At 38.7% G+C, this 26,510-nt stretch overlaps 1 protein-coding gene and 1 pseudogene across 4 annotated transcripts; one reads left to right on the top strand and one right to left on the bottom strand.

The window, feature by feature from the left end:
* Positions 1–781: 781 nt before the first annotated feature.
* Positions 782–16,705, bottom strand: PTGR2 (prostaglandin reductase 2). Of its 4 annotated transcripts, none has more exons than XM_037503692.2 (10): positions 16,624–16,705; positions 11,431–11,516; positions 9,867–9,985; positions 7,890–8,081; positions 6,030–6,200; positions 4,729–4,938; positions 3,573–3,694; positions 2,738–2,825; positions 1,984–2,023; positions 782–1,783 (listed from the first exon to the last, which is right to left on the bottom strand). In XM_037503692.2, exons 2-10 carry the CDS (start codon positions 11,465–11,467, stop codon positions 1,707–1,709), a joined length of 1,056 nt encoding a protein of 351 aa, XP_037359589.1. In that variant the 5' UTR covers positions 11,468–11,516; positions 16,624–16,705; the 3' UTR covers positions 782–1,706. The 4 variants fall into 4 exon arrangements, with proteins under 4 accessions (XP_037359589.1, XP_037359592.1, XP_037359591.1 ...); XM_037503695.2 differs by having other exon boundaries at positions 9,909–9,985; XM_037503694.2 differs by lacking the exon at positions 16,624–16,705 and adding an exon at positions 12,266–12,352.
* LOC119239520 (prostaglandin reductase 1-like) lies at positions 6,290–7,243 on the top strand (annotated as a pseudogene).
* Positions 16,706–26,510: the final 9,805 nt, after the last annotated feature.

Below are 26,510 nucleotides of genomic sequence, written 5' to 3'. Positions count from 1 at the left end.
TGTCGTTTGAGATCTGTACGAATTACAAAGGAAGCAATCGAGAGAGAACAGATCACTACTTAAACATTTATCAAAGTTTTCAGTGAAGAGAAACTCGGAGCTTCATTGCCTGAGAAGTGAAATTGCAGGATCTAGTTGCATGTGAAACGTGGTAAGAATTAAGACTCGTGGGCACAACTTTTTTTGGAATATGAATTCCCGGGAGTCTGGGTTCCCCATTATAGGATGTAAAGAGCTCTCGGACGTCCTGACTTGTAACCACGACAACTGAATTTCAGGCTGGATGGCACCACTTGTTAGAGCTTTAGTAGTTTGATTTTGAAATAAGTAATTTTTGAATAGCTGAGTGCAGAAAGATGACTCAACTAAGAGAGTGCTGTGAGAATTAAAGGAGTTCTTTAAGAGAGGCTTTTTCCAGGTTAAAGAAAAACCTTAAGGACTGCATATAAATGGGTGAGGGAGGTGTAGTTTGGGTACACAAATAAACGACAGTGATTTACAAAACAAACAAGAAACTGGGGAAGGTAATTCCTTAGCAGGGTTCCAGGAGATATTTTCTTGGAGGTAAAGGAGGTCAGAAATAAAGAAAAGACTTGGACAGTATTAACATAAAGCTGAGTGATGAAGTCTTCTGGAGAGGAAATGGTCCAGAAAAACAAATGGTACATAACAAGAAGAGAGCCCCATGAAGTCACCTGGAGTGAATGATTACTAACAATAATTTGGATCTACTTTTTACAAATGTTGCAGACAAAAGTATAATGCAGTATGTAAACAAGTACCCATAAACCAGCACAACACTCAGAAAAATGTCATTTTTTATTGTTTTAAAGTGTTAATTACAATGAATTAAACAAACTCTTATTTAGAGGTACATTACTCGATCTCGAATATTCATGTTTACAACCATTTGTTAATTTGCCCAGTCTGTCTTTTTTTGACGCTGTCTTTGCTGTCTCCATCTTTTCAATCACCTAAAACTCCAAGTATTTACCACTTGAAATCTTTACAACTATTTGACAGTACGCCTGCTAATCTAAAATAAACATATGCTTTTATCAATATGAGTTTTTAGGCGCTACAGCAAGCTGTCTGGCAAAATCAAATCAATCGTCTGTAGTAAATCTATTCTCTCCATCAACCTACCCAACCTCAGTTAAATTTGTCTTCTCATGCTACTCCCAACAACAAAGTCTCTGCTCTATCCCCACGAACTGTTCTGGAAGCTATGGTCCCCTACACTTATAACCGGCAATTAAGTCTCTCTTACATTTACAGTATGAAAAGACCAACTCAATTCTATCCTTTTACTAAGTTTCAGTTCAGGAATTATCTAAAGCCTTTCCAGTCCAACAAATATTTACTCAGTGCCTTTCTATTTTCAATAAAAGATTTTAGTTTTAATAAATTTTGTATGATCCATTAATAGATGTACCAAATCTCCAGGGTGAAGATCTAATAAAAATATAAGTAATATTAGTTTTAGCAAAAGAAAGGAAAACATTCTGACTTAAATCTATTATTATATATAAAATGTTGGATATAAAGTACACATGTTGAATATATAGGAGAGAATTGTTATACAGCTAAGAAATATCACCTATGAACACACTTAAATCACAGGTTATCTTTAAGGTTTTTAAATGTATCTTGAAAATCTTTGTGCAAAATAGAAATCTATTCCTTAATCAAGACCTTTATGGAGATCACAAAGAGGTGTCTTCTGAAATGCAAACTATTTGCTTTCCAGTGTTACCTCCTGTCATCATTGACTGGAATGCAGCTGGAAAGGAAAAAAAAATTAGGTTATCTGAAAACATAAATGTCACTGTCAGACATGTTTATCAGTAGGTCAGACACATACAATTAATTTGAATAATTTCTCAATGATTTTAATACTAAAACATCAAGAGAAGTAGAAGGATAAGAGAAGTATTTGTGCTGAGTACATGTACATAATAAATAAATCTACATTCATCTTACCACCCATGTTTTCCAATCCATTTATCACAGTCTCTTTGATCTGTAAATCAAAATAACTATATTTAATATTCTTTAGACCAATGTTTCTATTTAATAATTTCCACTTTTGCAAAAGACAATGCTAGTTAGCACTTTCTAAAGCCAGATACTTTTCATATACATAGCCCAGATTTTTTGGTAATGGTTTTTTAAATGAAATCCTATCAACACCACAAATTATATACCCTTTTCCAAAAATTGAGTACCAAAACACATGCATATACCACTTTGCCTATCATTTGCAGGTTATAAGACCATCTTAAGTCAAGGTCTCTGAACCCCAATTAATAACTCCTGAATTTCAACCAACAACCAAAAGATAATATTAGAATATCCATGTAGGGTAGAAAGAAGTACAATGGTCGGGATATTAGGAAGTGTTTATATGATTTTTGAGAATGTACTTCTAGTACATAGTTGGCATTCCATAAATATTTTCTAAATTAATGAATATTACAATTTCAAAAAGCCATTGATCTTGTAATATAATCTAAGAAAAGTAAAGCTTAACAACATTTTAGATAAGCAAATAATTGGTTTCTCAATCAAGATGTTATATTTACCAAGAAATAGTTAATTTATAATAACCAGTATACTTTTTTGTAGGAATTTTTATTATGAGAATAATATGTTTCCTATAATAAATCCAAATAGTAAAAAAGCATATCATGTAGAAGGAAGAATGATATTGATAAAGAATCGAAGTAAGTTATACCTTTAGCTTTCCATCTTTAAACCATTGACTCAACTGTAGAATACCAGGTTCAAATTTGTCCTTATAATTTAAAACCAGAAATCTTTCTCTGTAATGGGGAAGAAAAAGATAATGATCAAAGATTAGGGAGAGAATAGAAGAATCTAAAATCAAATCATTCCAGAATTCTAATATCTGCTAATCCTTCAATACTAGGACTCAGACATGAAAAGTCTGGTAAGATATAAATTTAATATATAGGTGCAGGTATAGGTATTAAGTATAGTGGACTTTTGCTTAACATGTGTGTGATTTTATACTGTGGGTGGCATCCTTTTCCCACCCTCCTGTGACCCAAGTCAAGCCACTCAGAGCCATTAAGTATCAGCTTTAGGACTTGATAAAACAACAAGGAGAAAGCGGTTCTCCTCTACTTGTATTGATAAAATATAAGACAGAGGTATCAGTCATCCTCTCACTGCTGCACAAGGAAAGCCCTCAAAGTGATAAAGCCAACCCAGAAGAAAGCAGAGCCCGGAGGGGGAGAAAAACTGAGCTATGATGCCACTGGACAAACACTTTTATCCAGTCAAATATAAGTTAGTACTAATCTTGGACTTCTCGGATACATTAGCCAATACATTTTCTTTACACTTGTCAATGTAAGTTGAGTTTCTATTACTACCAAAAGACTGAAAAAGCAAATGTATTTTTGAAAAAAGTTTTCTGCTGAGGAATTAGTTTACTAAAATCTATAGACTGAACTGGCTTAAAAATAAGTTTTCAAGTTTCATAAGGAAAAATAATGTATGAAGAACAACAGAATCTGGTAATACAAGTAAAGGGTAGAACACACCTTGTGATGTTTCTTTCCTTCAGGATTGCCTCCACAGCAGGGGGTAGTGGAGGAGGATAAGGCACATCTTTGTTGTACTGAGAAATTTGACCACATAGGATGATGTGGCTGTTTTGATTCATCTGTTCAGAGAAAACTGATTATTATATCCTAAGATATATGCCTTTTTCCTATGTTTACTGATTTTATGGCTGCCTCGATTAAATTGTCCTTGTCTACTACATTTAATCCTTTATGCCAATTAATTGAATTTGTTTTGTAGATTTACCCAAATGTATTTTAAGTTTTAACTGGCTAGAAAACAAGGTGACACCATAAAAAAGTAAATGAGAGCTTGGTGATCATTGTTACTACTTTTAGTAGTAGTAGTTAGTCTTTCTTTGGATTTAAATAAATAAATCTCAACTGCAGTTAATTTTGGGCCTTTCTGGTGGTCTGGTGGTTAAGTCTCAGTGCTATCACCCCTACAGCCTGAGTTCAATCCTGGGCCAGGGAGCACATGGCTATCACCCCTACAGCCTGAGTTTGATCCTGGGCCAGGGAGCACATGGCTATCACCCCTACAGCCTGAGTTCGATCCCGGGGCCAGGGAGCACATGGCGCAGCAGACCTCTCCTGTCTCGCCCTCTGCTCCCCTCAGCAGTGTATTTCATTAGATCTGCCTGTTCTGCTCCCAACTCTGTCTCTGGTAAATCCTCTCACTACCTACACCCCAGTTCTTTTACGCAAAAATAAATAAAATCTTTTAAAAATTGCAATTAATTTTATATACAGTGAAGGACAATGTACTGTTAATAGCTATGTTGATATTTTTAACACTGTCAATAAAAATGCCTGCAATTTATAGAAATCCATTCCTTACCCAAAGTCAGATCAGGGTGAGTTAGGGTCAGAACTTCACCATTTGAACAATACAACTGTAATTTTTCACAAAAATAGATTTCAGGTGAAAAAAATCTAATATTGCTAGTAAAGCATTGAAGCTTACACTCTGCAAATCTGTAAGCAAGTGAAAGTAGGTATCAGCAAGCTCTTCTACACGTAATACACTGAGCATCATGTTTCACAAAGTACAATTTTATCATTTTTTTCTCTCACACAGAATCAGGTAAAAAGATACTTCAAATAAAATGTAGTATTCAAAATTTAAAACAACCTGACTTATCACTTTATCACTGATGTCACCACCAACATTGTCAAAGTAAACATCCACTCCAGCTGGGCATAATTCACGAAGTTGTTCTGCCACATTTCCTCTTTTATAATTAACTGCACCATCAAAGCCCAGTTCTGACGTCAAAAAGAGGCACTTTTCATGTGTTCCACAAATTCCCACCACTCTGGAACAGCCCAGCAAATGGCCAATCTAAGGGGGAAATTTTTGAGATTAATTTACCACTTTGTATTGTCATATTTAAATGTAAAAATGTGAAAGTATATGAGATACTACAAATATGTAAGATTATTCATCATGATTTAGCTTAGATTACAGGACTTCTAGTTAAAAATAATCTGAACCAAAAGAACAAAGAACAAATAAAATATTCTTAAGCTTGAGGGGAAAAAATTAGGATTGAATAAATCTTGACTAAATGTAAATGTTAAAACCTCTCAATTTAAAGCTGTTACATAGAAGGAATAGTCAGATCCAAAACATCACTACCTTGCAATTCAGTATTTTTCAGGTCTGTGAGGAACTAAAGTTACTATTAAGATAAAATGTTTTGTTTCAGTGGTTTCCTACTATAATGACTATTATTCATAAATGTATTTATATTTCTGGGACCCAATAAGTGCTTTCTTATTTGAAGATTTGTTTTAATACATGAATGAGTTCATTTATTTTTTTAATTCAAGTTCCAGGCAGGTACTCTATGATTTCTTTTTTTTTTCTTTCTCTTTTTCTCTATGATTTTCTTCCTTATAGTGATTTGAACTATGTTCAAGCAATTACCACTTCTATTTTGGGGTAGCAGAAAACAAGATATAAAAATCAATAACATTTTCCATATTGGTATGAAAAGAGCCTATGTAGTAACACCTTTTTTTATCACAAATATGAAAAAGATCATTAATTTGTTCAATTATATATTTTAAATTATATGCATGTATCCAGAGCTTAAATTACAATTACATTTTTTAGAAAATCAAATAATTCTCAGAAAGGTTACCTGCCTAGGGGCATCCCTGGTAGCCTACAGGTTAAGTCTCAGCGCTATCACCTCTAGACCTGAGTTCAATACCCAGCTGGGGAGATAACCTGCATATGGCACAGCAGACCTCTCCTGTCTCACCCACTGCTCCCCTTAGCAGTGTATTTCAGTCAATCTGCTTGTTCTGCTTCCCCACTCTGTCTCTGGTGAAGTCTGTCACCTTCCCTGCTCCTCTGGCCTATACCTCAGCTCTTCTCTACTTAAAAAAAAATAAAAAGAAAGAAAAGAAAAAAAGAAAGGTTACCTGCCCAGCCAAGGATCCACAAGCACCAGCAGCCCCACTAATAACCATTGTCTGATTAGATCCAGCAGTTATATGGCCTTTTTCCTGTATTCCAAGCAAGGAAGTCAAGCCAGGCATACCTATAGCTCCAAGAAAGTATGAAAGATGTCCATCCACAAGCTTTGGGTCTACCTAAAATAAAACACATACCTTTTAAAAATGGTACCTGGGAACAACCCTAGGTCACGGAACTTGTCGACTCCTGAGTTCTAAGACACTTTATGCCAAGAGCTGGACCCTGTAGGAAGCACTTTGAAGGCAACCAAACTAACAGTAACTTGAAGACTATTGAACTCCCACCCTTAAAAATTGAAGGGGCCCTACCGGAAGCTTTGCTCCTCACTGTGGATCCTTAAATGAGAGTGGCAGCCAAAATACTGAAGGAGGGTGGTAAGATGATGAGGCAACAAGTGGCCAGAGTTTCGTTAAGTAAAAACTCAGCCTTGCCAACAGAAACTACTGCAGTATCTTCTTCAGGCTGGGTAAAGATGGGATAGAATTGGAAAAGCTGCCTCCATAGTGGCCAGACAATTCACCATTGTCTTAGGCTCTGGGAAAAGTTGCCATGACAGGACTAATAGCCTACTTGGGCCTATATGACATCTGTGGTGTAAAGAGTGGAAAAACAGTGATGGTTAATGCAACAGCAGAAGCAGTGGGCTCTGCTGTGCGGCAGATAGCTAAGATCAAGGGTTACAAAGTTGTTGGAGCAACTGTGTCTCAAGAAAAGGTTGCCAGTCTTAACTATAAGACAGTAGGGTCTTTGGGTGAAACTTTTAAAAAAGCCTCTCCGGATAGTTATGATGGTTATTTTGATAATGTAGATACAGAGTTTTCAAACACCTTTATCCCCCAGATGAAGAAATGTGGAAGAATTGCTAGATGTGGGCCATCTCTATATAGAGTGGTACTCAGCCACTTCTCCCAGGCCCACACCAGGAGATTATTATCTATTAGCAACTACACATGGAAGAGTTTATTGTCACCCACTGGCAAGGAAAGGTCAGACAGAAGGCTCTGAAAGACTTGCTTATCAGTCTCATAGGGCAAAATCCAGTATCATGAATACATCACTGAAGGATCTGAAAGCATGCCAGCTACATTAATGGCAATACTGAAAGGAGATAATTTGGGGAAAACCATCATGAAATTATGAAAAAAAAAATGATATATGGAATCTGGAGATAACATCTGGGTAATTAATTTTAACCAGTTAGTAAAAATGTATACTACCTTCATTATCTAAGAAATAGTAACTGTAATAAGTATGATATACCAATAAAACATGTCAATGGTACAAAACAAAGATGGTACTAGAAATTCTTATTTTTTGACAAAGTAGAGGCAGCTCTTTATGTAACTTCCTGATGACATGTTAGGTTGAATTATAGGAAGCTGCCTATTTTATAAGTCAAAAAAGATAAATATTGGTAATTTCACATAGTTCAACCTAAGAGTAGAAACTAAGGATTTCTGACATGAGATAGAACATCAAGTACAAACCAAGTGAATTTAAGTCAAGTGTAATTTCTCAGGAAACTCTAAAGCACACCTCTATAGGGGCCATCTGGCCCCTAAGCATTTTTTTTTTATGTTTATATCTCAGGTTTTATCTTATACATGTAAAATTTGAGAAATAAATTGAATATGGAAAACAACATCATTCTCTGGTAGTTGACAGCCAACAGTAGAAAAGAAGTAAGGACGTTCTGTACTTTGGCAGCTATATAAAAGGAAATGTATGCCTTTATTTTTATCCTTGATAACAAATGCACAAAGTAAGAATCAAATGAGGGGAGGGTGAGGAATATTATACACCACCTTTTCAAGAATATTTCCATCCAGAATAACCTTGGTTTGCCAGGGCCAACAGAAATTAGTCACAAAATCGCCTTTAGTAAAATTTTTATGTTTGCTTTCTTCTATAATCCCAATACCTCCACCATCAGTCACTTGAGACAGCTGCCAAGGTGTTAGATAATCAGAGCCAGTGTCTTCATTCATTCTACAACGCTTAAAAAAAAAAAAAAATTGCATAAGAGATTTCTGTCTAAAAATACTGAACCAGCTTAAATTTACCCAGTGACCAAAAGAAAGACATATATTAAGTAGTTAATATTATTCAAGAAAAATTTACCTTAGTTTCTCTCTTCCTTTCATTTATTTTTCATCCTGAAAAAAAGGTAACTTCTCTATAACAAGTAAAAAAGTACAATTAAAAACAAATTTAGGGCCTCCCTGGTGGCGCAGGGGCTAAAGACAGCACTGTCGAGCTGTTGTCAGCCACTGCAGCATGAATTCGATTCCTGGCTGGCCAGGGAGCAATCCACATGGCGCAGCGGACCTCTCTTGTTGCCCCCGCTGCTCCATTCAGCAGTGTATTTCCATGGATCTGCTTATTCTGTTCCCCAATATGTATCCTATTGAGATTCAGAAAAAGCATCTGACAAAATTCAATCCCTCTTCTGAGGTTAAGAGTAATGGGGATGGTCCTACCTGGTGGCGCAAGGGGTTAGGACACAACCTGTGAAGCTGTCAGCCACTGCAGCAAAAGTTCTATCCCCTGCCAGGGAGCAACTCACATGAAGCAGCAGACCTCTCCTGACTCACCTGCTGCTCCCCTCAGCAGTGTATTTCAGTCAGTCTGCCTGTTCTGTTCCCCACTCTGTCTCTGGTGAATCCTCTCACCCCCCACACCTCTAGCCTATACCCCAGTTCTTGTATGCATAAAAAAAAATCTTTAAAAAAAAAAAAAGAGAGTAATGGGGATGTACTGTTTAGTGAGCACAGGGTTTCTGCTAGGATAACGAAAACATCCTAGAAATTAAAGTGGTGGGGCCTCCCCGGTGGCGCAGCGGTTGAGCGCTGGGTTGCAAAGCTGCCCGCAGCCTCTGCGGCGCCGGTTCGATCCCCGGCTGCTCCCCGGCCACCAGAGGAGGGTCCCACATGGCGCGCAGACCTCTCCTGCCGCCCGCTGCTCCCCTCAGCAGTGTACTTCGGTCCTTCTGCCTGCTCTGCTCCCCGCTCTGGCTCTGGTGAGTTCTCTCACCCTCCCGCGCTTCTGACTGTACCCAGTGCATGTATGAACAGAACAAACAAACAAACAAATAAATAAACATGCCTCTATAAAAAAAAAAAAAAAAAATGAAAAAAAAACATTAAAAAAAAAAAAAGAAATCAAAGTGGTGATGCTGAAAACATTATAGAAGTTTTTTTTTAAAAACATTTTTTCTTATTTATTCATTCATTCATTCATTCATTCATTCAAGCATTGGGTACAGTCAGAAGCGCAGGAGGGTGAGAGAATTCACCAGAGCCAGAGTGGGGAACAGAACAGGCAGACTGACAAAGCACACTGCTGAGGGGAGCAATGGGAGGCAGGAGAGGTCTGCGCACCATGTGGGACCCTTGCACGGCGGCCGGGATCGAACTGGCGCCCCAGAGGCTGCGGGCAGCTTCGCAACCCGGTGCTCAACCGCTGTGCGACCAGGGGAGGCCCAGAATCTATCATATGAACTGGATCAAGTAACAGAATTTCCATCCTTGTTCATGGCCTTCAAGCTTTACTAACTACTGGGGAAATGGTCTAGACATTGCACTATTATGAAAACATTCCTTCTACAATATTCTTTAATAACACTAGTGACTAAAAACAAAGGCAACTTAAAATTCACAAATATCAAGATATAAGCACTCAAATACCTATTAATCATGAGAATGGCACAATAAAATTCATGAACAACATGAAATATATGAAAATAAAATTATTTTTTACAAGCCACAAATCCTGATTCTTACCATATAAGGATCCACAGAAAGATAAAGAGTTCTGGCTTTTACCTGTCCTTCACAGATATTATCTGGTAAATTTACTTCTTCCATTCGAAAATTTTCTGCCACTGGATTACCATTTTTTCCTGAAATGTTAGATGAAAATATAAAATCAAAAAGTCACTTTTCTATACAAGTATTCATTATTTTTAAAAAAATTCACTCAAGGATCCAGACACTCTCTTTTAATACAGGAATGAATAAATCTATATTGTTTTGTAAATTTCTATGTAACTGTAGAAATTACTCAGAACAAGGATTTTCTTAAATAGTTTCAATTGCTCTTGATTTTCTCCAATAAGTTCTTTGGGATATTGCTGTCATCTTTAAATTTTTCTTTTTTAAAATCATTACAGTTAAGGGCCTCCCTGGTGGCACAGGGGTTAAAGTCTCAGTGCTATCAAGCTATGCCAGCCACTAAAGCATGAATTTGATCCCCAGCCAGGGAGCTGACCCACATGGTACAGCAGAACTCTGCCTCGCCCACTGCTCCCCTCAACAGCATATTTCAGTGAATTTGCCTGTTCTGCTCCCCACTGTCTCCCCACTGGTGAATCCTCTCACCCTCCCCACCCCCACATCTGGCCTACACCCCAGTTCTTGTATGTATAAATAAATAAAAGTAAATCTTTTTAAAAAACTAAATAAATTTTAAAAATGATTATAGTTAAGTTCATCTCACTGCTTTAAAATTATCAGAGGATTTCAAAAAGTGAAAAATCACTGCTAGCTTTTTAAAAATAAAATTTACAATTTAGCAGAAACACCACATCAGCCAAAGTAAATAGTCAGGTAAAGTTACCTTCCTTACTTAAATAAGAAAACAGAAACTCCAATGAATGTAATTTTAACACAAAAGAAAGTATTCAAGATTAGAAGTCGCAAAGGAGAAGTATGAAAAGAAAAATTTGTAAATAGAATGCCATCACTAAAAGTATATTCTTAGTATATTCTTAACACAGCAAGTTTCCTATTTATTGAATCATCAAACTTCTAAAGTGTGAATACAATATAAAGATCTTAATCTTCAGATATATATAATCACTTTACAAAAATTGAGGTCAGAAAAGTTAAGAGACTTCCCAGGTCACAAGTTAGATAGGCAGCAAAATCCAAGGCATCAGGGGACCCAAACCTCTCAAGTTACTTCCACATTTGAGTTGCTATGATTCAGGTAAGAGGTCAGCACACACATAGGTCAGTGCTTTTCACATAAACAGAAAGCAGATTTTAAGAACCAATGATACATACTATAAAGAAAAACCGAAGTCACACACATTGATAGCATAACCTTTTAAACAATGTAATGATTATTTATTCTTTTTTTATGATTATATATTCTTTCTTCAACAAATGACCTTACTAAGTTATTACTTGAAAAATTGAGTATTAGAGTTTTTTCTAGTATCTCTATTAGTGTTAATATCTTCCTACTTTAATTTACCACACTGACATCCTATTAGTTTTTATTTTTTTACTTGCATTAATAGTTATCAAAGACCACAGGTGTTTACTCATTACAAGTACATACCAGGTCGGGAATTCAATACCACTCTCTGTACAATCATCACCTTGTTTGCACAATGGTCTCACAAAGATTTCTGTATAAAATAACTCCTATAAATGGAAAAAAAATTATATCACAAGAAAGTTTTAAAATATTCAACCATAAAAATTTAAAAAAAAAAGCACATTTGTGTTTCTGAATAAGGAGAGGAAAAATCATTTAGGATCCCATAATGATTAGTCTTCTATCAGATTTTGTCTAAGGTAAATATATGAAGACTTAATCTACCAAGAATTATTAGATAATAATAAATATTGGCCAATAGAAACAAGTTTATTTAAGACTGAGTTGCATGAAATGTTCTTAGCCCAGATTCATCTTCATACCATCACAATTAAGTCTCCTACTGGAGCTTGATTAAAAGAAAACATTACAGAGCTCACCAGAGCTAGTGGCAAAATGAAAACACTAGCTGCTTAACTGACATATAATCAAATTTTCCAAAATTCTTTGTATCAAAATGGAAATTTCTTAATGGTTTTGAGTATACATCAACATCATATGTCAAAAGCTTCATTAAATCCTCACATTACAGGAAACTCTGTAATATAAAATGACCAAATATGTAAACACTAGTTCATCTGTGTTTACAATTTGAGCTAGTGAAAAAAGCAAAATGATGAAAGCCTTCCTCACATTTTATCATTTATTTTTATAATATTACAACAAATTTAGCTCTCAGCATCATTTCTAAATGTAAATAATTCATACCACAGCACATATAAACATTTTAAAACCACCTACAAATCCATTTGATTTGTCTTGCATCACTGGGTAATTTGCACATGACTCCACTTACTTAGTTTCTGGATTTGCAAGATCCTTGAATCCCTTCATGTTTCTCTGTATCCTGTATAGTACCTGAGTATCCCATACAGACCTGACATATATATATATATATATATATATATATATCTCCCTAAAAATACCAAATAATCATCAAGAGTTATTTCTGAAATATTGTTTAACATAATATTAAATGAAGATAATGTATAGCAAACTTTCACATAGATTCCATTAGTCTTAAAACAAAGTCATATAAATAAGTATATTACTTTCCTCATTTTACAGAGAAGTTGAGGTATAGTTTGTACCTAAGATCACATCACAAAGGAGTTGGGACTGAAATATAAACCTCACTCCAGAGCCTCCCTGGTGGTACAAGGGATTAAGCACCACACTATAAAGCAATCCACAGCCTCTGCAGCACAAGTTCAATCCCCACAAGTTCAATCCCCGGCCAGCCAGAGAGAAAGTCACATGGCAAAGCAGACTTCTCTTGTCTTGCTGGCTGCTCCCCTCAGCAGTGTATTTCAGTCAGTCTGCCTATTCTGTTCCCCACTCTGTCTCTGGTGACTCCTCTCACCCTCCTGCATCTCTGGTCTGTACCCTAGATCTTGTGTGCATCAATAATTTTTTAAAATAAATAAATAAATAAACTTCATTCCAGATCTCACATATCCTCACTTTTGCCAGTTCCTCACAACCTCCTCCAAAAAGAGTTTTTAACACACACAGCCAACCAACCAGTGATGTCCAACTTCCCCACAGAAACCCTTTCCTAGAAGAGGAGAATTCTCCCAATTATGAACTACATATCTGGTGTTAGTGGCATTTGGTAAAATAGAATGAAGAGCATGAATATTCATCTAATTTACTTCCTTACTTTTGTAATGTATATGTTTAAAATATCACTGGTTGTACAATAATGGCTAGTTGTCCTCAATATCCATTTTCTCCTTCTGGAAACAATATTCCCCAGTTAAAAGACTGCATTTCCCAGATTCCTCTTAAATAATCCCAGACATCATTTCATTCATTCAGCCATCATTCCCTCAATTTTGCCTCTCTGATAGATTTCATTTTAATGTAATCCTGATTCATAAAAAGATGCAACACATTTTTAAATATAAAATTTCATTTTCAAAGCATCAAAAAATAAGTGTATTATTTTTGGTTATGGTTAATACTCAACTCATAACAGAGTAAATGGAAGAGTGGAATAATAATTCTTTTAATGAACTGGTCACCACAGAGAAAGTTGGTTAACAGAAGGCAGAAGAACTTGCTCATGTAAGAGTTAGCCACCATTATCATCTAGCATCTATCACCTCAATGTTATAACTATGATTAGAAATGTGCATGAGAATTCCAGGGATGTTCAGATTGGTTTAAGGTCTGGCCAAGGGGCCTCCCTGGTGGCGCAAGGGGTTAAGGCACACCACTACAAAGCTGTGCACAGCCACTGCAGCATGATTTCAATCCCAGGCGGGCCAGGGTAGGTGACCCAGAGGTCAGCAGACCTCTCCTGACTCATCTGCTGCTCCCCTCAGCAGTCTATTTCAGTTGATCTGCCTGTTCTGCTCCCCACTCTGTCTCTGGTGAATCCTCTCAACCACTGCACCTCTGACTGTACTCCAGTTCTTGTATGCATAAATAAATAAATCTTTAAGGTCTGACCAAATATGACAACAACGAAGAACTATGGAGAGTTACTCTTTGTACTACCATGAAGTTATCTGCATGGGCTTCTTTGTATGTGTGCAAGGTATTAAGTCAAATCTTGGATCCTTGGAAATCCTTGCAGTCACTAGATACTTCTGCCCCAATTTCTCAGTTCTAGTCACTACACAGTTATGCAAAGATACATTTGCATAAAAACAGCCCATCACAGAATGCACTAAGTTCAGTTTGGATTCAGTGGAAAGGTGATAAAATTGGAATTAATCAGGGTGTGCTAAAGGCAGGTCCAGCTGTGTTATGTTGGAAGAATAAGCAGGAAGGGTGTTGCGTGACTTCTCCTTCCTTGACTGCTTTCGGATTTTTCTGATCTTTTTTATGCTTTAATCCTTATCTTTAAGTCTCTGATCTCTGGTACTAAGTGTTTGCTTCATGGTCATATACTTCCTTGCTTTCTTTTGCTTCTCCATATACACACTGTACACATTTTTTGGTAACAGGTTGTTTTAAACACTATGTCATTATTACACCTAAGAGAATTAATAATGCAGGTCATTCCCTAACATTATCTAATACCTGGTACACATTCAAATCCCTTGTCTCAAAGATGTCTAAAGTTGGTTCCTTAGAATGAGGATTCACGGTCTGCATACTACATTTTTTTAAGATTTATTTATTTATACATATAAGAGCTGGGGTATAGAACAGAGGTGTGGGGGGGTGAGAGGATTCACCAGAGACAGACTGACTGAAATAAACTGCTGAAGGGAGCACTGGGTGAGACAGGAGAGGTCTGCTGCACCATGTGGGACCCTCCCTGGTGGCTGGGATGGAACCAGCGCTGCAGAGGCTGCAGACAGCTTCACAGTGTAGTGCTTAACTGCCTGCACCACCAGGGGAGACCCTGGAAAGAGTCTTTAAAGGTATAGCTGTACCCTATTTCATCACATCAAGAGGCCCATAATGTCTTGTAAGGCAAAATAAAATTTTGAAAGGAGATTGTCTATTGAATTTCCTTGTGTGTAAATTACATAACGATTAAAAAGCAAATTTTTCCAAATTGATGCTGGGTCCAAAGCTAATTGCCCTTAAGTGGTTATTAACACTACAGTAGATTTTCAAATGAGTATTTTCAAATGAGGTTTTATATTTGCCCTCTTCTCTAATTACTTTCAATGTATGTTTTATTCTTTTAAAATATGCACTGTAGATTTTTCCAAATACTTTTAATCCAATGAAAAGTGCATTACTAATAAATTCTCTACCTCTGTACTAAATTAGAAAATTTTCAAGTGATAAATACTACAATTAACTAATGTGGGAATATCACAATACTGGGGTAACACAACAAACAACATTTAAAATAAAGAACTTAATTTAATAATAAAATTAAAATCTAAACTATGATAGGGTCTCCCCAGTGGCGCCACCCGCGAGGGTCCCACATGGCCGGCAGGCCTCTCCTGCCCGTCCTGCTCTGGCTCTGGTGAATTCTCTCACCCTCCAGCGCTTCTGACTGTACCCAGTGCTTGTGTGTATAAATAAATAAATAAACAAACAAACAAATAAATAAATAAATCTTTAAACTATGATTAATCAAGTTCTAGATCTGGAGGGAGGGGTGTATCCCAAGTTATGGGAGGGCACTTTATTGTTAACTGACATTAAACAAACCTATTTGTCTGGGATGGTATCAAATAGGTTCCTGATTTGAACTAAATAATAATCCAAAATAATACCAGATCACTGATCAACTGAAAAATTCACTCTGGTGCAAGTCAGCCTAGAAAGGTCACTGAACTAGAAAGAGCAGAGAACATGCCTTCCTTCTAATGAGATGGGATCTTGGAAAAATACTTTCTTAGTCTGTTTCCTGACCATTCGTAAGTGCCAAGAAGTGGAATAAAGACTTTACAGTGATTGTCTCCTTTCACCCCTCCACCCACAACCCTGAGGTTGGTACTGTCATTGTCTTCATTTTATGGATGAGGAAAAGGAGTTAGAGAGGTTGAGTAACTTATCCAAGGTCGCAATGATATTAGAACACAACACAGTTTCCACAACATGAACTTCCTTAGACCTTTCCAGAAAACTCTTAAAATCTTGTTCAATTTACTCAGCCACAAATAACTGCTGATGAGCGCGGCCTTGCTCTTACATGCAAATCTCCAAGTTACCCTCCCCCTCCTGCTTCCTCTGCCCTTGTCTATGAATAGAGATTTCTGCAGGGGTCTCCCTTTTCTCCGCTGCCAATCACCCCCATGAAAACATTCGACCCACGTCTACAGTCCAAGATTTCAAACTGACTTCTCGGATTTTAAGCGCCCAGAGAATAGGATTTGATGTCTCCTTTGTTCAATGCTTTATGGCGCCCTTCATGCCTGCACGTGGCGGGCGCTCAATGAATGCGCTGAATAAACGTCCCAAGAGCACCTTAAACACAGCTGTACCCCAAACTGAGACTGTTTACGCTATCTGTCCCCCAAAAACAGAGGCCTGTCTCCGACACTCCCAGAGCGCGCCCCAAGCTAGTAGCGTAGTGTCCTAGTATCCTGACGCCAGCGACGCCCGCAGCCCCGGGGGGAAGTCTGGAGGTCACCCTGTTTCCTAGATCCTCCCTCACAGAAGCACCGGACGCAGCCAGCAGCGCCCCAGCCGCAGCTGCGGGGCGCAGGCGACCTTACGCGCTTCACTCACCGCCGCGGAGCTCGGGCGGAAATCTCGCGCTGTTTGAGGGGCCGAGAGGGGCGCGCCGCCGAAGGTGGCCCTCTGACCGCAGTGCGCAGGCGCGCGGCTAGTCTCGGCTCCTCGTCCCCACCCTCCCCCCTCCCCAGAGGCGGCCTCTTGAAGTTAGCGCGCTTCCGGGGTCCCTACATTTCCGTGGGAGGCGGGGAAGGGGCGGAGCCTTAAAGGACAGTCGCTGGTTTGGGCAAAGTGCCTTAAGGACTGGAGCCCTATCACCGTCATTACTGCCTACCCCCAAAGAGCAAATCATTCAACCTTGAGCCCTAATTTCAGTCCCCGAAGGAAGTTTATTCGTGTTTTTATAGATGAGCCTTGGGCGGAGAGCTGTTGTGATAGGACCACCCACCTGTCAACTGGGTTGCAGGCAGTGCTGGGGTTGAAAACGTCTCTCCAGACAGCTGGCCCGAGACCCCTTCCCGCATCTTTACAACCGAGTTGAGTCTTTTTCGCAAAGAATTTCTAATACGTCAAAGATGAATAGCCCAGTGTGGGCTGATTCATCAAATTCATTAATTATTAATTGCCTCCCTTGTGCTGAACTGGGTTGAGCAAGGTTTAATCCTAGGATAGCTTTGGATCCCCAGGGACTTCAAGCCCTAAGAGAGACCGTCCTGAATTAATCAAGCACGTGAAAGAATTGCTATTTATTTTTTAATGTCAGAGCTAATAGTCCAGCACAAATCATGGTATTCAGTAGCTGTAAGATGGTGGGGAACTGTGAGCGAGAGGGTAAGAATCGTCGGAAAGGTTGGAGCTCCTGGTAGTTTCACCTCTACATTTTTTTTTTTACTTCTTTGGAAAAGCTTCAGGAAAAGACTAGGATTATATTATTTTGCAGATTCCCTCATTAACTCATCTCTTTTATCTGTCTTGTACAAGTAGACAGACCTTCAACTTGTACTACAAAATATTATACTAAATGTTGACTATATGTGTTAGATGTAGAAATGATCTAAATCATCTTTTAAAGAAAACATCAAGCGACATAAAAACAATCACATTAAGATTAGATGTCAATAGGGCCTCCCCGGTGGCGCAGCGGTTGAGCGCTGGGTTGTGAAGCTGCCAGCAGCCTCTGCAGCACTGGTTGGATCCCAGGCTCTCCCCGGCCACCGGAGGAGGATCCCACATGGCGCGCAGACCTCTCCTGCCACCCGCTGCTCCCCTCAGCAGTCTACTTCGGTCCTTCTGCCTGCTCTGCTCCCCGCTCTGGCTCTGGTCAATTCTCTCACCCTCCCGCGCTTCTGACTGTACTCAGTGCATGTATAAACAAAACAAACAAACAAATAAATAAATTAAAAAAATGCCTCTATTAAAAAAAAAAAAAGATTAGATGTCAATATATTCAATTTATATTCCGTGCTCTTTGTGTACCCTCACTCTTCCTTGTAAAGAAGAAAAGAAATCTGCTTGAGCTTCTTTTTAAATTGGATTCAACCAAGAGTACATGGGCTTTTCATTCATGAAAGAACTGTCTTACTTTATGATGTCAGTGCCTGCCAACATAAATTGGAAAGAAGCTACTGGGATAAATCGTTTTCCTGTAGTAAGCATCTTGGATGTGTAGATTAATGTTTTTCATCAAATTAACAAGCTTTGGTTATTCTTTGAATTTTTTTTTAAACTCCTTGTTGTCCTCCGAAACTCCCATTATATATGTGATTGTATGCTAATAATACTGTTCCATGGATTACTGGATTCCTCTTCATTTTCTTCCATCTTTTTTTCTCTGTTTAAAGATTGAATTATTGGGGCCTCCCTGGTGGCTCAAGGATTAAAGACAGTGCTATCAAGCTACTACCAGCCACTACAGCAAGAATTTGATCTCAGAGGCCAGGAAGCTAACCAACGTGGTGCAGCAGACCTCTCCTGGCTCGCCTGCTGCTCCCTCACCAGTGTATTTCAATAAATTTGCCTGTTCTGCTCCTCACTCTGTGTCTGGTGAATCCTCTCACCCGCTGCACCTCTGCCCTATACCCCAGTTCTTTTATGCATAAATAAATCTTTATGGGCCTCTCTGGTGGCGCAAGGTGTTAAGCACAACACTTATGAAGCAATCCACAGCCTCTGCAGCACAAGTTCCATCCCTGGCTGGCCAGGGAGCAACCCACATGGCAAAGCAGACCTCTCCTGCCTCACCTGCTGCTCCCCTCAGCAATGTATTTCAGTCACTCTGCCTGTTCTGTTCCCCACTCTGTCTCTGGTGAATCCTCTCACCCCCTGCACTTCTGGCCTGTACCCCAGCTCTTGTATGCATAAATAAATCTTTTTTAAAAAAATAAAGTAAAATAAAATAAATCTTTAAAAAAAAAAAGATTGAATTATTTTTGTTTTTCTTCCAGCTGCGGATAGCTTCATAGGTTGCATCTTAACACCTTGCACAGCAAGGGAGGCTCTAATTCTATTTTTTTTAATGTCCTATATCCTTACTGAGAAATCTCTATTTGTTGATCAACTGTTGTCATACTTTCCTTTAATTCTTTGTACATAGTTTTGTTTAGTCTTTGCACATATTCATTAAAGTCTGTGCCTGCTAAATTTAACCTCTGGGAACACACAATGACTATTTCTTTAACTGCTTTTTGTTCTCACCTGCCCAAACCCCCAAGTATTGGTTACACTTTCCTATTTCTTTGCAGTCCCATAATTTTCTGCTTAAAACTTTACATTTTAGATAATATATTGAAAGAAATATGAATTTTGAAATTTTCCTCCTTGAAGGTTCTTTTTTCTGCTCTTTTTTTTTTTTTAAGATTTATTTATTTATTTATACAAGCACTGGGTACAGTCAGAAGCGCGGGAGGGTGAGAGAATTCACCAGAGCCAGAGCGGGGAGCAGAACAGGCAGAAGGACCGAAGACACTGCTGAGGGGAGCAGCGGGCGGCAGGAGAGGTCTGCGCGCTATGTGGGACCCTCCTCCGGTGGCCAGGGAGCAGCCGGGGATCGAACCAGCGCTGCAGAGGCTGCAGACAGCTTTGCAACCCAGCTCTCAACCGCTGCGCCACCGGGGAGGCCCTCTAAATTTTAATTTTTAAGCCTGGTTTCCTAGAGATCACACTTCCATGTCTCAGGACTAACTGGTCAATGGTTGGACAGACAGGTACACAAACACCTTAAACCAGTAAGTTTTCTCTCTCTGTTGATAGGTCTATATAAGTTTAGGAGAACACATCGACAATTCAAACTGTTTTCAAGTACTCCAGGTTTCCTTTTCTACAGAGCATTTTTGAGTCTTCTGTGCACATGTGTGCAGCCTCAGAGTCAATCAGACCAATGTGAACAGCATGGACCCTATTGGCCTCTACTGTGCATGCATGCAGCCACAGACAAGAACATGCTTCCCCAGCTACAAATGCAACTTCAGCCTCCTCCTGCTCATCTGCATTAGAGATGTCACTTCTACTGACAGTGCATCTGGGCATAAGCATTGCCTACTGTTCCAGATAAAGTGTCTGCCTTCAACCACAGCAGAAAAGCTGCCAGCCCTCATGATACGCTCGATCCTAGCAGCACCTCCACACACTGCCTCCACATACTGGGCCAGTGGTAGAGAATAAGAGTAGTGCCAGACTAGAACAGATAAGATTTCTGCTGTCCTTATCCAAATTGAACAGCTCTTCAAATATAAATGCTTCTCAGATTGTTGTATACCTTTGGTCAATTTCCAGGACACAAAGTGGTTGTTTGTGTTCATTTTACCCATCTTTATAGGCAGTTTTTGTGGGAGTGGATTTGGCATGCTCCTCACTTGGCCATAACTAGAAGTCTGTTTAGTTTATTTTTAAATTCCAAATAATTTTAGAGAAGTATTTGAGATTTTGGTATGAAAAGAGGCATGGGCTAAAAAGAATTCAAGGAACCCTGATCTAACTCCCTCATTGTAAAGAGATAGAAAACCCATAGCAGTAAATTAAGCTACCATTTATGAAATAGAGGTGAATAAAGCTACCTATGCTAGAACTTTTTATCCAAATTCTTCAAAATATTGCCATCTGTTTTATCACCTCATATACAGTTTCTGTGAATATATGACTAGGACTTTTATAATAATGAATAACATTCATTTTTATTTATTTATGCTTACAAGAACTGGAGTGTAGGCCAGCCAGTTCACTGCTGCAGCCTGAGTTCGATTCCCGGCTGGGGAGCTAAACCACATATGGCACAGCGGACCGCTTTTATCTCTCCCACTGTTCCCCTTAGCAGTGTATTTCAGTAGATCCGCCTGTTTCGCTCCCCACTCTGTCTCTGATGAGTCCTCTCACCTCCCAACCCCACTTGCACTTGTGGTCTACATTCCAGTTATTCTACACAAAAATAAAAGAGAAAATAAAAAAAGTTTAACTACCAGATATGTCATTTTAAGGAGGACATGAGAGTTACATTTCAAAGAAAATGAGTGGGTTGGCTATAAAAAAGTCCTGTCTATGAAGAAAATTAATTTCAGCATTGCTGACAATATGGGTTATCTTTTGAATCAACTATAATATCTTTCTGGTTCCCTATTAATTAATGAGTTAAATAAAATCTTGGACATGTGTTAATTTTGTGTTTGGAAGTCATGATTTCTCTTTTTAAAATAATTATCTTTTAACATGAGGGGAAGAGTGTTCTTTCATCTCATTTCTGCCAAACCACACACATTACACAATACATAAGATTGTTGTTCTGTGGCTACAGATGCTGGCCCCTTTGGGACTACTTAGTCCTATTTTTTCTTTCACTCACTTCTTTTTGCTTTTTCATGTTAGACACTTTTCTAAAAATCTATTCTAAAAACTGATTCCTTGCTCCCTTAGCAACTGAAAATACAAAAAGTGTTCTTTACCATATAGGTAATATATCAAGGTTTTCTCTGTGATTAAGGCCACACATCTACACTTATGAGATGAAAAATTGAGGTAGGTAGGGAGTTAAAATCAGGGCATTTCCCACTACTCCTCTCCAAATGCTTTTCTCCAAACTCCACAACTTGCCTTTGACATTGTGAGTAAACAATATGTCCTTGTCAAATTAGTAAACACATGAATAGGTGATTACCATGTGCTGAACATCATAGTAGATACTAAGAGGTATATCATAGAGATGTGGGTTACAGCCCCTGATCCTTGGATGATATAGTCCTTCAGAAGACAGTATATGGGAAGATGGTATATGATAAGTACCAAAAGGTGTGAGATTGACAAGAAAGGTTGCATTCATTCCTCCCTTGAGTAAATAATCATTTATTGCCCATTATACGCAGGCATTATATGCAATGGTGAGCAAGATCTGCACAGACCCTCCCCTCCCTTCCCCCCAACTTCACCAAGCTTAATGTAGAAGGGACCAGGGCAAGTAATGAGGCAGTTACAATACTGAGCTGTCAGGGCTGTGATAGGAAAATACCAGATATTATGGAAGTTTACAAAAGGAAAATCTATCCTGATTAGGGAAGTCTGGAAAGAACTTCTAGAAGAAGCAAAATCTTAGGTCAAATTAGGTCAGGGGTACAGGTGCAGAATCAGATGTGAATGAAAATCAACCTAGAATTGTGGGAACATTATATATTAAAGTCTTGACTCCCAAGCTCCAGTAACAGAGTGGGGCTGGAAACTGAACTATCTTCAGTGACCGTGATTTAATCAATTATGCCTATATGATGGAATTGCAAAAATTCTAAATGAAGAGTTTCAAATAGCTTCCTTGTCGTTGAATATACCTAGGTGGCAGGAGGGTGTCACACTTTTTTTTTTTTTTTAAAGGCCACAGGGACAGAAGGTCCTACACTCGGGACTTTTCCAGACCTCATTCTACAACCCTCTTTACCTGGCTATTCCTTTCTATACTTTATAATAAACTGATGTACATAAGTTCGGAGAGCAAAGCATGTTCAGATAACGGAAAGAAATTTTATATGACTGAGATAGAGAGTTTAAAGAAGACAGGAAAATGATGAGACAAGAGAGTAGAAAGGGACCAGCTGCTCACATGGAGCCTTGTTAACTATGTTCAAAAATTTCAACTGTATCCTAAGAACAATGGAGAAACTAGTAAAAATTGGTTGTTCTGTTTTAAAGATTTGAATCGGATCTAATTTGCATTTCAAGGGATCTTCTGGCTGGAATTTAAGGAATAGATTTTAAATGGGTTGGACTAGAGGCAGAGGGTCTAAGCAAAAGATAATGGTGACCTAAACCAAGGTAAAGGTAGCAGAAATAGAAACAAGAATACAGCTTGTAGGATGTTTAGGAGTTGGAATCAATGGGACTTGATGAAAGATTGAAGTGGAGCTAACCAGCAGGCTCAGTATTCATGCGTCCATCTCAAGTTCAAGATAGAAAACTTAATTGGAGAAACACAAGCTAGGACTTGTGGCACAGGTTCCTCAAGAGGAATAAAGAGAAATATAGGAAGAAAGACCAAGTCAGAGCCCTGAGTAGACTAGAAGATTCCACAAAGAATGACAATGGCCATTTGAGTGGAAGGAAATCCAAGGTAGCAGAATGTGGTGAAGGTCAAGGCAAGAGAGTTCAAAAACAAGGGCAAAGCCATCAGTGCCTAAGGCTGCAGAAGAGCCACAGAAGACCTGATTTGATAGTTCTGGATCAGAAGAGTAGCAGAATATGCCACCTGAAATAGGAATAGTGAAGTTCAAGTCTTGCCACACCAAAATACGCTGCTTTGGTATATTGATTTTGTTACAGGGCAGCCCCGGTACAAAACGGGTTGCCTGACTGTGGGTCCTCACCCGCGCGATTGCAAATGGCCAACAGGCATATGAAAAAATGTTCAACATCACTTGTCATCAGGGAAATGCAAATCAAAACTACCATGAGATACCATCTTACACCAGTGAGAATGGCACATATTAAAAAAACTAGCAACAACAAATGTTGGCGAGGGTGTGGAGAAAAAGGAACTCTTCTGCACTGTTGGTGGGAGTGCAAACTGGTCCAACCACTATGGAGAGCTGTGTGGAGATTTCTGGACCTACTAAACATAGAGCTTCCATATGATCCAGCAATTCCACTCCTAGGTATTTACCCAAAGGACACAGAAACATCAATTCCAAAGAACACCTGCACCCCTATGTTTATAGCAGCACTGTTTACAATAGCTAAGCTTTGGAAACAACCCAAATGCCCAAAAATAGATGACTGGATCAAGAAGATGTGGTACATATATACCATGGAATATTACTCAGCATTCAAAAAAGATAAACACATGCAATTTGCAGCAACATGGATGGCGCTGGAAGGGATCATGCTCAGCGAAATAAGCCAAAAAGAAAAAGAAAAATACCGGATGGTCTCACTCATAGCAGGAATCTAGAAAACTTAAATAAGGGACCAGGAAAATTAATAATTATAAGAAAGTGAAAATCAAAATCAACAAAAAACTATGAACCAGAGACACTTTTGGGGAGGGGCGGGAGCGGGAGGGGAGGGATTGGGGTCAGAATGTGGGGGCTGCAATTGTATGGGGAATATAAAAATAAAATTTATTATTTAAAAAAAAATAATAATTTGGGTGAAATCAGTTTTTAAATTTAATTTTCTTTATGCTTGTTGATTTTTGTTTCATGGCCAAGATGTTTTCACATACCCCAGACAATTAAGGTATTTTTTTCTTGCATTTTTTTTTTCAGTTTATTGCTTTAGATTTTGTTTTCAGATTTTGATTGCTTTATAATTTTTGTGAATATTGTCAGAATGTGGTTAAGGCTAATTTCATTCCATGTGGTTATACAGTTACTATGGACCATTTGCTGAAAAATAATTTCCTTTCCCCATTGAATTGCCTTTGTATCATTGTCTAAGATCGGTTGACCATTTATGTGTAAATTAATTTTGCCTCTATTGTGTTAATTGTCTATCCATATGCAAATTCCACCCCATCTTGATTAGCTTGGTTTTAAAATAATTCTTAAAATCAGATAATGTAAATTTTATAATTGTTTTCATGTTCAAGATTGCTTCAACTAATGTAGGTAGGTTATTTGTATTTCCATTTAAAATTATATTATTAATTTCTGAAAAAAAAAAAATTCACTATCCCATAAGAGGCCTACATCTTCCCTACTCTCTTTCCCTGTTCAGATGGTAATTAATTATAATTTCTAAGCAACCTTGGGAGTTACTCATGCTATCTGAGTCTCATCCATGTATATTGTATGCCCATGTATATCTATGATGATAAACTTCTGATTGTTTTTCTCTTGTTAATCTTTTTTTTAATTTTTATACTAAGTTGTTTATTGTATGCCACTGACGGCCTCCATAAAACAATTCCCTTGTGAAATTGAATTACATGAAAATCAGAGAGCTAGAGGTTAAGGATTGACAAAAGTAGTTTATAGAGTATAACACATGCTTTAAGGATAACCTTTTTTTTTTTTTATTCTTACAAGAACTGGGGTGTAGGTCAGAGGAGCAGGGGGGTGAGAGGATTCACGAGAGACAGAGTGGGAAGCAGAACAGGCAGATTGACTGAAACACACTGTTAAGGGGAGCAGCAGGCTGTGCCATGTGGGTCAGCTCCCTGGCCGGGGATCGAACTCGTGCTGCAGTGGCTGGCAATAGCCTGATAGCACTGTGTCTTTAACCCCTGTGCCACCAGGGAGGCCCAAGGATAAGCTTTTTCACAACCTCCAAATTTGGTTCTCTTTTTAAAATTTTTTTTAACTTTTAATGATGTACCATTATTTTACATTCTGGTTTTATTTATTTATTTTTCACAATGTAGGATTTCTCCTCTCAGGTGTGGTCATCAGAGTCTTCCCATGACCAAAGTGTACATTGTCTTTCACCATATTCCATTGTCCGCCCCACACCCATTTCTTCCCCTTTCTCTAGCCCTCCCCTTCTAGATGCCTCAGATCTATGGTCAGTTTTCAAGGGTCAGTTTTCAAGTTAGTCTTTGTCTGATCCTTTGTTTGGTTTTTCTATATTCTGCCTATAAGTGAAACAATCCAGTATTTATCTTTCTCTTTCTGGCTCACTTCACTTAATCTCTTCCATTTCCATCCATGTCCTAGTGGCCTGAGTTTATCTTTTTTGATGGCTGAGTAGTATTCCATTGTATGTATTTGCCACATCTTCTTGATCTGCTCATCCATTCTGGAGCATTTAGGCTGTTTCCATATCTTAGCTTTGTAAATAGTGCTGTATGGGGTCTCCCTGGTGGCGCATGCGGTTGAGCACAGTGCTATGAAGCTGTCCACAGCCTCGGCCATGCCGGTTCGATCCCCACTGGCTGTGGAGATACCCACATGGCACGACAGACCTCTCCTGTCTTGCCCACTGCTTCCCTCAGCAGTGTATTTCAGTCAGTTTGCCTGTTCATGTTCCCCACGCTCTCTCTCTGGTGAATCCTCTCACCCTCCCACGCATCTGGCCTGTACCCCGATTCTGGTATAAATAAAAAAAAAAAAAAACTTAAAAAAAATAGTGCTGCTAAAGCCTCTGCAGCACCGGTTCGATCCCGCCGGCAGGTGAGGGTCACACATGGCGCAGCAGACCTCTCCTGCCGCGCCTGCTGCTCCCCTCAGCAGTGTATTTCGACAGTCTGCCTGTTCTGTTCCCCACTCTGTCTCTGGTGAATCCTCTCACACTCCCATGCCATCTGGCCTGTACCCCGGTTCTCGTATAAATAAATAAATAAATCTTTAAAAAAAATAGTGCTGCTATAAATATAGGAGTGCAGGTTTCCTTTCAAATTTGGGTTCTTTGGGTAGACACCTGGGAGTAGAATTACTGGGTCATATGGTAGATCCATTTGTAGTCTTTTGAGGAGTCACCACATTTTTTTCCACAGGAGCTGGACCAGTCTACGTTCCCAGTGATGGTGTAAGAGC

Source organism: Talpa occidentalis, unplaced genomic scaffold (assembly GCF_014898055.3).
Source record: "Talpa occidentalis isolate TD23 unplaced genomic scaffold, MPIMG_talOcc4v2.1 talOcc4.11, whole genome shotgun sequence".
NCBI classification, from domain to species: Eukaryota; Metazoa; Chordata; class Mammalia; order Eulipotyphla; family Talpidae; genus Talpa; species Talpa occidentalis.
This window is presented reverse-complemented; position numbering and strand designations above follow the sequence as displayed.

Excerpts from the sequence above, each read along its gene's own strand:
- PTGR2 (XM_037503692.2), bottom strand. The coding sequence starts at position 11,467 with ATGATTGTACAGAGAGTGGTATTGAATTCCCGACCTG. Across the intron at positions 9,986-11,430 it reads GGTATTGAATTCCCGACCTG|GAAAAAATGGTAATCCAGTG; the intron begins GTATGTACTTGT and ends CTAACATTTCAG. Across the intron at positions 1,784-1,983 it reads TGGATTGGAAAACATGGGTG|CTGCATTCCAGTCAATGATG; the intron begins GTAAGATGAATG and ends TTTCCTTTCCAG.